Source organism: Heptranchias perlo, unplaced genomic scaffold (assembly GCF_035084215.1).
Source record: "Heptranchias perlo isolate sHepPer1 unplaced genomic scaffold, sHepPer1.hap1 HAP1_SCAFFOLD_262, whole genome shotgun sequence".
NCBI classification, from domain to species: Eukaryota; Metazoa; Chordata; class Chondrichthyes; order Hexanchiformes; family Hexanchidae; genus Heptranchias; species Heptranchias perlo.
The window spans coordinates 294,876-307,576 of NW_027139274.1; the positions used below are offsets into that span (position 1 = coordinate 294,876).

The 12,701-nt window shown below is 49.7% G+C and overlaps 1 protein-coding gene across 1 annotated transcript in view; it reads right to left on the reverse strand.

Moving 5' to 3' along the window:
* macf1b (microtubule actin crosslinking factor 1b) overlaps nucleotides 1-12,701 on the reverse strand; it is a gene marked incomplete at its 5' end in the record, with an annotated part of 275,059 nt that overhangs the window by 123,117 nt on the left and 139,241 nt on the right. Inside the window, one exon of the mRNA XM_067978314.1 lies at nucleotides 1,502-1,664. Coding sequence (XP_067834415.1) covers nucleotides 1,502-1,664 — 163 coding nt within the window. The remainder of the gene's footprint in view (nucleotides 1-1,501; nucleotides 1,665-12,701) is intronic.

Here is a 12,701-nt window from a genome sequence, read left to right on the forward strand (position 1 = left end):
CGAGACCCCCTCCCCAGGTATACTCTGAGTCGCCCCCCCCCGGTACACTCCGTCCCCCAAAGGTGACATGAGTAAAAGCTTTTTTACCCAGCGAGTGGTTATGATCTGGAATGCACTGCCCGAGGGGGTGGTGGAGGCAGATTCAATCATGGCCTTCAAAAGGGAACTGGATAAGTACTTGAAAGGAAAAATTTTGTAGGGCTACGGGGAAAGGACAGGGGAGTGGGACTAGCTGGATTGCTCTCACTTAGAGCTGGCACGGACTCGATGGGCTGAATGGCCTCCTTCCGTGCTGTAGCTTTTCTATGATTCTAGGATTCTAAGTCATTAATATAGATTGTAAATAGCTGAGGCCCAAGCACTGATCCTTGAGGCACCCCACTAGTTACAGCCTGACAACCTGAGAATGACCCGTTTATCCCTACTCTCTGTTTTCTGTCCGTTAACCAATCCTCTATCCATGCTAATATATTACCCCCGACCCCATAAGCCCTTACCTTGTGTAACAACCTTTTATGTAGCACCTGATCACGCTTTCCCTTTCATAAACCATGTTGACTCTGCCTAATCATATAATGATTTTCTAAGTTACCACGTCCTTAATAATGGATTCCAGCATTTTCCTGATGACTGATGTCAGGCTAACTGGCCTGCAGTTCCCTGTTTTCTCTCTCCCTCCTTTCTTGAATAGCGGGATTACATTTGCTCCCTTCCAATCCACTGGGGCCATTCTAGAATCTAGGGAATTTTGGAAAATCACAACCAATGTTCTTTTAGAACCCTGGGATGTCGGCCATCAGGACCAAGGGATTAGTCGGCTTTTAGTCCCATTAATTTCTCCAGTACTTTTTCTTTACTAATATTAACAACTTCAAATTCCTCACTCTCATTAGACCCTTGGTTCCCCATTATTTCTGATGTGCTTTTTGTGTCTTCTATCATGAAGACAGATATAAAATATTTGTTTAACGTCTCTGCCATTTCCTTATTCCCCATTATAATTTCTCCTGTCTCAGCCTCTATGCAACTTTTGCGAGAACATAAGAACATAAGAAATTGGAGCAGGAGTAGGCCAATCGGCCCCTCGAGCCTGCTCCGCCATTCAATAAGATCATGGCTGATCTGATCCCAACCACATACTTGTCGAAGCTCTTACAATCTGTTTTTATATTTCTTGCTAGTTTACTCTCGTTCTATTTTCTCTCTTTTATCAACTTTTTGCTCGTCCTTTGCTGGTTTCTAATCCTCAGGCTTACCACTCTTCCTCTTGGCAACTTTCTGGGCCTATGATACTGAAGTGGATCAGGGAGAGTTTTCTTAGCAGTCGTCTCGTTGTTTGTCCCCAGTCCGAGACGGTCAAGATTGAACAAAGTGTGAGGGTCCCTTGGGTGCAAACTGCACACAGACTGTCTCCATGTGACACACAACCGCAAACATCCTGACTCATTTAAACCTTAGAAATTATGTTTCTGCAATTCACACAAATAGAGTGTAAACTCACTGGAGGTGAGAACACTCTCTATGAATTCCTGTTGGCTGATGCGTCCATCTTGATCCTTGTCGATACATCGGAAAACATCAAGGACACGGGACTTCTTGTGGCTGATCCATTGCATGTATCGTTTCCTCCACGTGTTGAAATCAAAACTCTCAAATGCTTCCAGCTGAAATCGAGAGGAGAAAGCGATCAATCTCACTGCCTGGTACCAGAATCTCTCATAAGATCCCATCGACACTGACTCTCACTGGGGTACGGGTCCCACACACACTGACTCTCACTGGGGTACGGGTCCCACACACACTGACTCTCACTGGGGTACGGGTCCCACAGACACCAACTCTCACTGGGGTACGGGTCCCACACACACTGACTCTCACTGGGGTACGGGTCCCACACACACTGACTCTCACTGGGGTACGGGTCCCACAGACACCAACTCTCACTGGGGTACGGGTCCCACACACACTGACTCTCACTGGGGTACGGGTCCCACACACACTGACTCTCACTGGGGTACGGGTCCCACACACACTGACTCTCACTGGGGTACGGGTCCCATAGGCATCAACTCTCACTGGGGTACGGGTCCCACAGACACTGACTCTCACTGGGGTACGGGTCCCACAGACACTGACTCTCACTGGGGTACGGGTCCCACACACACTGACTCACACTGGGGTACGGGTCCCACAGACACTGACTCTCACTGGGGTACGGGTCCCACAGACACTGACTCTCACTGGGGTACGGGTCCCATAGGCACTGACTCTCACTGGGGTACGGGTCCCACACACACTGACTCTCACTGGGGTACGGGTCCCATAGGCAATGACTCTCATTGGGGTACGGGTCCCATAGGCACCAACTCTCACTGGGGTACGGGTCCCACAGACACTGACTCTCACTGTGGTACGGGTCCCACAGACACTGACTCTCACTGGGCTACGGGTCCCACAGACACTGACTCTCACTGTGGTATGGGTCCCACAGACACTGACTCTCACTGGGCTACGGGTCCCACAGACACTGACTCTCACTGGGGTACGGGTCCCACAGACACCGACTCTCACTGTGGTACGGGTCCCACAGACACTGACTCTCACTGGGCTACGGGTCCCATAGGCACTGACTCTCACTGTGGTACGGGTCCCACAGACACTGACTCTCACTGGGCTACGGGTCCCATAGGCACTGACTCTCACTGTGGTACGGGTCCCATTGGCACTGACTCTCACTGAGGTACGGGTCCCACAGACACTGACTCTCACTGGGGTATGGGTCCCACAGACACCGACTCTCACTGGGGTACGGGTTCCACAGACATTGACTCTCACTGGGGTACGGGTCCCACAGACACCGACGCTCACTGGGGTACGGGTCCCACAGACACCAACTCTCACTGGGGTATGGGTTCCACAGACATTGACTCTCACTGGGGTATGGGTCCCACAGACACTGACTCTCACTGGGGTACGGGTCCCACACACACTGACTCTCACTGGGGTATGGGTCCCACAGACACTGACTCTCACTGGGGTACGGGTTCCACAGGCACTGACTCTCACTGGGGTACGGGTCCCATAGGCACTGACTCTCACTGGGGTACGGGTCCCACAGACACTGACTCTCACTGGGGTACGGGTCCCACAGACACTGACTCTCACTGGGGTACGGGTCCCACACACACCGACTCTCACTGGGGTACGGGTCCCACAGACACTGACTCTCACTGGGGTACGGGTCCCACACACACCGACTCTCACTGGGGTACGGGTCCCACAGACACCGACTCTCACTGGGGTACGGGTCCCACACACACTGACTCTCACTGGGGTACGGGTCCCACAGACACTGACTCTCACTGGGGTACGGGTCCCACAGACACTGACTCTCACTGGGGTACGGGTCCCACACACACCGACTCTCACTGGGGTACGGGTCCCACAGACACCGACTCTCACTGGGGTACGGGTCCCACAGACACCGACTCTCACTGGGGTACGGGTCCCACAGACACTGACTCTCACTGGGGTACGGGTCCCACACACACTGACTCTCACTGGGGTACGGGTCCCACACACACCGACTCTCACTGGGGTACGGGTTCCACAAACACTGACTCTCACTGGGGTATGGGTCCCACAGACACCGACTCTCACTGGGGTACGGGTCCCACACACACTGACTCTCCCTGGGGTATGAGTTTTAATTTGCATATGGGTCTTAAATTGCATACAGGAGATTTTTTTAGCCAGTAAATAGCAAGCCCAACGCGAGTGGGGGAGGGGGGCAGTTCTGGATTTAGTTCCAGGAAATGAAGAGGGGCAGGTGGAAGGAGTATCAGTGGGAGAGTATTTTGGTGGTAGTGATCATAATTCAGTTAGTTTCAGCATAGTTATGGAAAAGGACAAAGACAGAGCAGGAGTTAAAGTTTTCAATTGGGGAAAGGCCAATTTTACTAAACTGAAAAGTGATTTAGCAAAAGTAAACTGGAAACAGCTACTTGAAGGTAAATCAGTGTCAGAGCAGTGGGAGAGATTCAAAGGGGAGATTCAAGGGGTTCAGAGTAAACATGTTCCCACAAAGAAAAAGGGAGGGGCTGCAAAATCTAGAGCCCCCTGGATATCAAGGAGCAGACAGGGTAAGATAAAGCAGAGAAAGAAAGCCTCTGATAGACACCAGGAACTCAATACTACGGAAAGCTTAGAGCAGTAAACAAAGTGCAGGGGTGAAATTAAAAAGGAAATTAGGAAAGCAAAGAGAGGGCATGAAAAAATATTAGCAGGTAAAAATCAAAGAAAACCCAAAGATGTTTTATAAATACATTAAGAGCAAGAGGAGCCGAGCCGAGCGGAGGGAGCGTCCGATAAAAGGCGGGATTTCAGAGCGCTGAGAACAGCTGAGAGGAGCCGAGCCGAGCGGAGCTGCGACCGAGTTCGAAGTGACGTCAGGAATCAGATCGGGACGCGACACAGGGGAGGCACCTGATTGGTGAGTAGGTTCAGGTGAGTATTTCTACTTATCTACAGTAACTAAAGTAAAAGGAAAGGGAAGGTCTGCAGGTCTAATAGGAAGTAGCGTTTATTTTTTAGTGAATCAAGGTCCCTAGTGTAGTTAACATTCTCTAAATTGAGAACAATTTAAAGGAGTAAACTCCTTAAAGGGAGTGGTAAGTAGTTTTTCTTTCCTTTTTTTTTCTCTTGACATTGTAGTTGTTCTCAAGCTAATTTAAGGGTTAAGTCATGGCAGGAGATCCCAGGGCCGTGTCATGTTCCTCTTGTGGGATGTGGGAATTCAGGGCTCCTTCCTGTATCCCTGATTCCTTCACCTGCGGGAAGTGTGTCCAGCTGCAGCTATTGTTTGACCGCTTGACGGCTCTGGAGCTGCGGATGGATTCACTTTGGAGCATCCGCGATGCTGAGAAAGTCGTGGATAGCACGTTCAGTGAGTTGGTCACACCGCAGATAAAAATTACTGAGGGAGATAGTGAATGGGTGACCAACAGACAGAGGAAGAGTAGGAAGGCAGTGCAGGGGTCCCCTGCGGTCATCTCCCTCCAAAACAGGTATACCGTTTTGGATACTGTTGGGGGAGATGGCTCACCAGGGGAAGGTGGCAGTGGCCAGGTTCATGGCACCGTGGCTGGCTCTGCTGCACAGGAGGGCAGGAAAAAGAGTGGCAGAGCTATAGTGATAGGGGACTCGATTGTAAGGGGAATAGACAGGCGTTTCTGCGGACGAAACCGAGACTCCAGGATGGTATGTTGCCTCCCTGGTGCAAGGGTCAAGGATGTCTCGGAGCGGCTGCAGGACATTCTGGAGGGGGAGGGTGAACAGCCAGTTGTCGTGGTGCATATAGGCACCAACGACATAGGTAAAAAACAGAATGAGGTCCTACAAGCTGAATTTAGGGAGTTAGGAGTTAAACTAAAGAGTAGGACCTCAAAGGTAGTAATCTCAGGATTGCTACCAGTGCCACGGGTTAGTCAGAGTAGGAATGACAGGATAGCTAAGATGAATACGTGGCTTGAGAGATGGTGCAAGAGGGAGGGATTCAAATTCCTGGGCCATTGGAACCGGTTCTGGGGGAGGTGGGACCAGTACAAATTGGACGGTCTGCATCTGGGCAGGACCGGAACCAATGTCCTAGGGGGAGTGTTTGCCAGTGCTGTTGGGGAGGGTTTAAGCTAATGTGGCAGGGGGATGGGAACCGATGCAGGAAGTCAGTGGGAAATAAAGTGGTGACAGAAACAAAAGGCAGTAAGGGAGAGTGTACAGAACATGACCGGACAGATGGTCTGAGAAAGCAGGGCAAAGACCAAGGGAAGTCTAGATTAAACTGCATTTATTTCAATGCAAGAAGTCTGATGGGCAAGGCAGATGAACTCAGGGCATGGATGGGTACATGGGACTGGGATGTTATAGCTATTACTGAAACATGGCTAAGGGAGGGGCAGGACTGGCAGCTCAATGTTCCAGGGTACAGATGCTATAGGAAAGATAGAGCAGGAGGTAAGAGAGGAGGGGGAGTTGCGTTCTTGATTAGGGAGAACATCACGGCAGTAGTGAGAGGGGATATATCCGAGGGTTCGCTCACTGAGTCTATATGGGTAGAACTGAAAAATAAGAAGGGAGAGATCACTTTGATAGGATTGTACTACAGACCCCCATATAGTCAACGGGAAATTGAGGAGCAAATATGTAAGGAGATGACAGACAGCTGCAAGAAAAATAGGGTGGTAATAGTAGGGGACTTTAACTTTCCCAACATTGACTGGGACAGCCATAGCATTAGGGGCTTGGATGGAGAGAAATTTGTTGAGTGTATTCAGGAGGAATTTCTCATTCAGTATGTGGATGGCCCGACGAGAGAGGGGGCAAAACTTGACCTCCTCTTGGGAAATAAGGAAGGGCAGGTGACAGAAGTGTTAGTGAGGGATCACTTTGGGACCAGTGATCATAATTCCATGAGTTTTAAGATAGCTATGGAGAAGGATAGGTCTGGCCCAAAAGTTAAAATTCTAAATTGGGGAAAGGCCAATTTTGATGGTATTAGACAGGAACTTTCAGAAGTTGATTGGGAGAGTCTGTTGGCAGGCAAAGGGACGTCTGGAAAGTGGGAGGCTTTCAAAAGTGTGTTAACCAGGGTTCAGGGTAAGCACATTCCTTATAAAGTGAAGGGCAAGGCTGGTAGAAGTAGGGAACCTTGGATGACTCGGGAGATTGAGGCACTAGTCAAAAAGAAGAAGGAGGCATATGACATGCATAGGCAGCTGGGATCAAGTGGATCCCTTGAAGAGTATAGAGATTGCCGGAGTAGAGTTAAGAGAGAAATCAGGAGGGCAAAAAGGGGATATGAGATTGCTTTGGCAGATCAGGCAAAGGTGAATCCAAACAGCTTCTACAAATACATAAAGGGCAAAAGGGTAACTAGGGAGAGAGTAGGGCCTCTTAAGGATCAACAAGGTCATCTATGTGCGGAACCACTGAGATGGGTGAGATCCTGAATGAATATTTCACATCGGTATTTACGGTTGAGAAAGGCATGGATGTTAGGGAACTTGGGGAAATAAATATTGATGTCTTGAGGAGTGTACATATTACAGAGAGGGAGGTGCTGGAAGTCTTAACGCGCATCAAGGTAGATAAATCTCCGGGACCTGATGAAATGTATCCCAGGACGTTATGGGAGGTTAGGGAGGAAATTGCGGGTCCCCTAGCAGAGATATTTGAATCATCCACCGCTACAGGTGAGGTGCCTGAAGATTGGAGGGTAGCAAATGTTGTGCCTTTGTTTAAGAAGGGCGGCAGGGAAAAGCCTGGGAACTACAGACCAGTGAGCCTGACATCTGTAGTGGGTAAGTTGTTAGAGGGTATTCTGAGGGACAGGATCTACAGGCATTTGGAGAGGCAGGGACTGATTAGGAACAGTCAGCATGGTTTTGTGAGAGGAAAATCATGTCTCACGAATTTGATTGAGTTTTTTGAAGGGGTAACCAAGAAGATAGATGAGGGCTGTGCAGTAGACGTGGTCTACATGGACTTTAGCAAAGCATTTGACAAGGTACCGCATGGTAGGTTGTTACATAAGGTTAAATCTCATGGGATCCAAGGTGAGGTAGCCAATTGGATACAAAATTGGATTGACGACAGAAGACAGAGGGTGGTTGTAGAGGGTTGTTTTTCAAACTGGATGCCTGTGTCCAGCGGTGTGCCTCAGGGATCGGTGCTGGGTCCGCTGTTATTTGTTATTTATATTAATGATTTGGATGAGAATTTAGGAGGCATGGTTAGTAAGTTTGCAGATGACACCAAGATTGGTGGCATTGTGGACAGTGAAGAAGGTTATCTAGGATTGCAACGGGATCTTGATAAATTGGGCCAGTGGGCCAATGAATGGCAGATGGAGTTTAATTTAGATAAATGTGAGGTGATGCATTTTGGTAGATCGAATCGGGCCAGGACCTACTCCGTTAATGGTAGGGCGTTGGGGAGAGTTATAGAACAAAGAGATCTGGGAGTACAGATTCATAGCTCCTTGAAAGTGGAGTCACAGGTGGATAGGGTGGTGAAGAAGGCATTCAGCATGCTTGGTTTCATTGGTCAGAACATTGAATGCAGGAGTTGGGATGTCTTGTTGAAGTTGTACAGGGCATTGGTGAGGCCACACTTGGAGTACTGCGTACAGTTCTGGTCACCCTATTATAGAAAGGATATTATTAAACTAGAAAGAGTGCAGAAAAGATTTACTAGGATGCTACCGGGACTTGATGGTTTGACTTACAGGGAGAGGTTAGACAGACTGGGACTTTTTTCCCTGGAGAGTAGGAGGTTAAGGGGTGATCTTATAGAAGTCTATAAAATAATGAGGGGCATCGATAAGGTCGATAGTCAAAATCTTTTCCCAAAGGTAGGGGAGTCTATAACGAGGGGGCACAGATTTAAGGTGAGAGGGGAGAGATACAAAAGGATCCAGAGGGGCAATTTTTTCACTCAAAGGGTGGTGAGTGTCTGGAACGAGCTGCCAGAGGCAGTAGTAGAGGCGGGTACAATTTTGTCTTTTAAAAAGCATTTGGACAGTTACATGGGTAAGATGGGTATAGAGGGATATGGGCCAAGTGCAGGCAATTGGGACTAGCTTAGTGGTATAAACTGGGCGACATGGACATGTTGGGCCGAAGGGCCTGTTTCCATGTTGTAAACTTCTATGATTCTATGATTCTATAAGAGGATAACTAAGGAAAGAGTCGGGCCTATTAGAGACCAAAAAGGTAAACTCTGTGTGGAGGTGGAAGATGTGGGGATGGTTCTTAATGAATACTTTGCATCTGTCTTCACAAAGGAGAGGGATGATACGGGGATTGTAGTTAAGGAGGAGGAGTGTGAAATATTGGATGGGATAAACATAGTGAGAGAGGAAGTATTACATAAGAACATAAGAAATAGGAGCAGGAGTAGGCCAATCGGCACCTCGAGCCTGCTCCACCATTCAATAAGATCATGGCTGATCTGATCCTAACCTCAAATCTAAAGAACACAAGAAGTCGGAGCAGGACCCGGCCACATAGCCCCTGGGCCCTCTCCGCCACCCACAGGGCTTTGACCGATCCGAACTCAGCTTCATGTCCAATTTCCTGCCCGCTCCCCGTAACCCCTAATTCCCTTTACTTCGAGGAAACTGTCTATTTCTGTTTTAAATTTATTTAATGATGTAGCTTCCACAGCTTCCTGGGGCAGCAAATTCCACAGACCTACTACCCACTGAGTGAAGAAGTTTCTCCTCATCTCAGTTTTCAAAGAGCAGCCCCTTATTCTAAGATTATGCCCCCTAGTTCTAGTTTCACCCATCCTTGGGAACATCCTTACCGCATCCACCCGATCAAGCCCCTTCACAATCTTATATGTTTCAATAAGATCGCCTCTCATTCTTCTGAACTCCAATGAGTAGAGTCCCAATCTACTCAACCTCTCCTCATATGTCCACCCCTCATCCCCGGGATTAACCGAGTGAACCTTCTTTGTACTGCCTCGAGAGCAAGTATGTCTTTTCTTAAGTATGGACACCAAAACTGTATGCAGTATTCCAGGTGCGGTCTCACCAATACCTTATATAACTGCAGCAATACCTCCTTGTTTTTATATTCTATCCCCCAGCAATAAAAGCCAACATTCTGTTGGCCTTCTTGATCACCTGCATACCAACTTTTTGATTTTCTTGCACTAGGACCCCCAGATCCCTTTGTACTGCAGTACTTTCCAGTTTCTCGCCATTAAGATAATAACTTGCTCTCTGATTTTTCCTGCCAAAGTGCATAACCTCACATTTTCCAATATTATATTGCATCTGCCAAATCTCCGCCCACTCACCCAGCCTGTCCATATCCCCTTGTAGGTTTTTTATGTCCTCCTCACTCTCTACTTTCCCTCCCATCTTTGTATCATCTGCAAATTTTGATATGTTGCACTCGGTCCCCTCCTCCAAATCGTTAATATAGATTGTAAAGAGTTGGGGACCGAGCACCGACCCCTGCGGAACACCACTGGTTACTGGTTGCCAGTCCGAGAATGAACCATTTATCCCAACTCTCTGCTTCCTGTTCGATAACCAATCCTCCACCCATGCCAGAATATTACCCCCAATCCCGTGATTTTTTATCTCAAGTAATAATCTTTCATGTGGCACCTTGTCGAATGCCTTCTGGAAGTCTAAATACACTACGTCCACTGGTTCCCCTTTATCCACCCTGTACGTTATATCCTCAAAGTAGATAAATCACCAGGCCCGGATGAAATGTATCCCAGGCTGTTAAAAGAAGCCAGGGAGGAAATAGCGGAGGCTCTGACCATCATTTTCCAAACTTCACTGGATACAGGCGTGGTGCCGGAGGATTGGAGGACTGCGAACGTTGTACCGTTGTTTAATAAGGGAGTGAGGGATAGACCGAGTAATTACAGGCCAGTCAGTCTAACCTCGGTGGTGGGCAAATTATTGGAATCAATTCTGAGGGACAGGATAAACCGTCACTTAGAAAGGCATGGGGTTCTATTTTAGCACCCACGATCGGGTGCGTTCCTGGCGGGGGGGCTACGAATATCGGGGATTCCCGGGGCGGGTCGGGAGCCCGGCTCCAACCCACCCCATTTCCAGGTTCCCCACTGACGTGCTGACGTACGCGCGCAGCCCCCGCATGTGGGACTCCCGCAGGCAATTAAAGCCGGCGGGGTGCCACTTAAAGTATTTATCTTGGTATTTCAGGTCGTTTACAGACCTGATTAACGTGAAATTTTAGGAGGGTTGGGATTTTACAAACAACTGGGACTGTTTCCCACACTGGGGGAAACACTCCCAGTTCAAATGGACGTGTTGCAGCCATCAGCCTGTGGCAGCTGCAAAGGTCCATTTGACAGGTGGGGGGATGGGGAGACCCTCACTCATTGCAGGAGGCCACTCTGTCACATTGGACAAAGTTTGGCCTCCACCACCCTCCTCCTAACAATAAAATTCACCAACTTGCACACTTACCCCGGGGTCCAGACACATGTACCTACCTTGCGGACCCCCTCAGATGTACATCTTCCGGATGGGGGCCGCCGTAGCTGCAGTCATGACCTCCTCGGAGGGCGAACAGCCTCACCAGCCTCGCCATCCACGCCGTCCACCTCTGACACGTGGAGCCCCACAACACAGTGCTGTGACACATCCACCTGCACAGCAGGAGGGAGGGCAACCGCAGAGAGAGATGCGTCGCAGAGGGCACTACCCTCGCCACAGGGTCCACAGACCGAGGCTCAGCTTCCTGGTCCTCTCTGAGCAGCAGTGCACACGGAGGCTCAGAGTCAATCGACATGTAGTCATGGACATCTGCAGCCTCCTTCATGCCAAGCTGCTCCCGGCTGGCCTGAGCACCATCTTCTTACCTGTCGCCGTCAAAGTCACCACTGCCCTCAACAACTTCTCCTCCGCATCCTTCCAGGGTGCCACCGGGGACATCGCCGACGTCTCTCAGCCGTCTGCACAAAAGAGCCCTGCAAATACACCTACACCCACTCTGCAGTGACACAATGGGTGGCATCAGTTGTGGGTCTTCATTGTGATCCTCAGGAAAGGGCATTATTGCACAAACCAGACAAGATTCGCAAAGACGTGGCAGTAGTGGTGCCAATATAATATGTCATGTGAGTTGGTCAGAAATTCAATATAAGTAAAAACCATGACAAACCCTCAAACACCCTTGTGCATCCCCTTCATGCTCATGACACGTTTGCCTTACGCTGCCTACTGCACATATGTGATGCATGCCCTGTGGCTGCAGCACAGGTAGTGGCAGGTTGAGTGAGGCTGACCGTGAAAGAGATGCATGAGAGGGTGAGTATGAGATAGAGCCATGAGATTGTATGAGGATTGGGTTGAGTGGTAGTGGTGGGATGAGTACTGGCGAGGTGAGTAAGTGCAGGTAAGATGGAGGATGAGCTTTGAGTGGGTGTGAGGGGTGATGTGATAGAGTTGTGTTGGCAGTGCAGAAGGAGATGTGGGGTGGGGGCGGTGATGTGGCAGACGGAGTGTAGGGGAATGAGTAAGTGTACTCACTTTGGCTGACCTACTGAGGTCATTGGAGCACCTCCTGCACTGTATGCTGGTGGGTGATATGTTGGTGGTCCAGGTGACCTCCTCTGACACCTCGAGCCAGGCCTTCCTGGTGGCAGAGGCAGGCCGCTTCCTCCCGCCCGCCGGGGGGGAAGATCTCTGTCCTCCCCCTCCTCCTCACCCCATCCAATGATACCTGGAGTGAGGCATCATTAAACCTGGGAGCAGCCTTCCCCCTGGGCTGCTCCACGCTGTAATTTTTCCAATTTCTTGCAGCATCAGTCAGTGGAGGACTGCCCCTTTAAATAGAGCTCCTCCAGCTGACAGACCTTTCTGCGCATGTGCAGCCCGCCCGCCGCGCAGCTCAGCAGCGGGGAACCCGGAACAACAGGTAAGTGGATCCAATCAGCCTGCGATTGCGCGCGGGGCAGACTGATTTCACCGGGCGCGTTACCCACGCGCCCAATCGGCCCCCCGCCGCGAACCCGCCGCCCTGGTAATATCGGGCCCGTGGACTAATCAAGGACAGTCAGCACGGATTTGTTAAGGGGAGGTCGTGTCTGACTAATTGATTGAATTTTTCGAGGAGGTGACAAGGAGGGTCGATGAGGGTAGT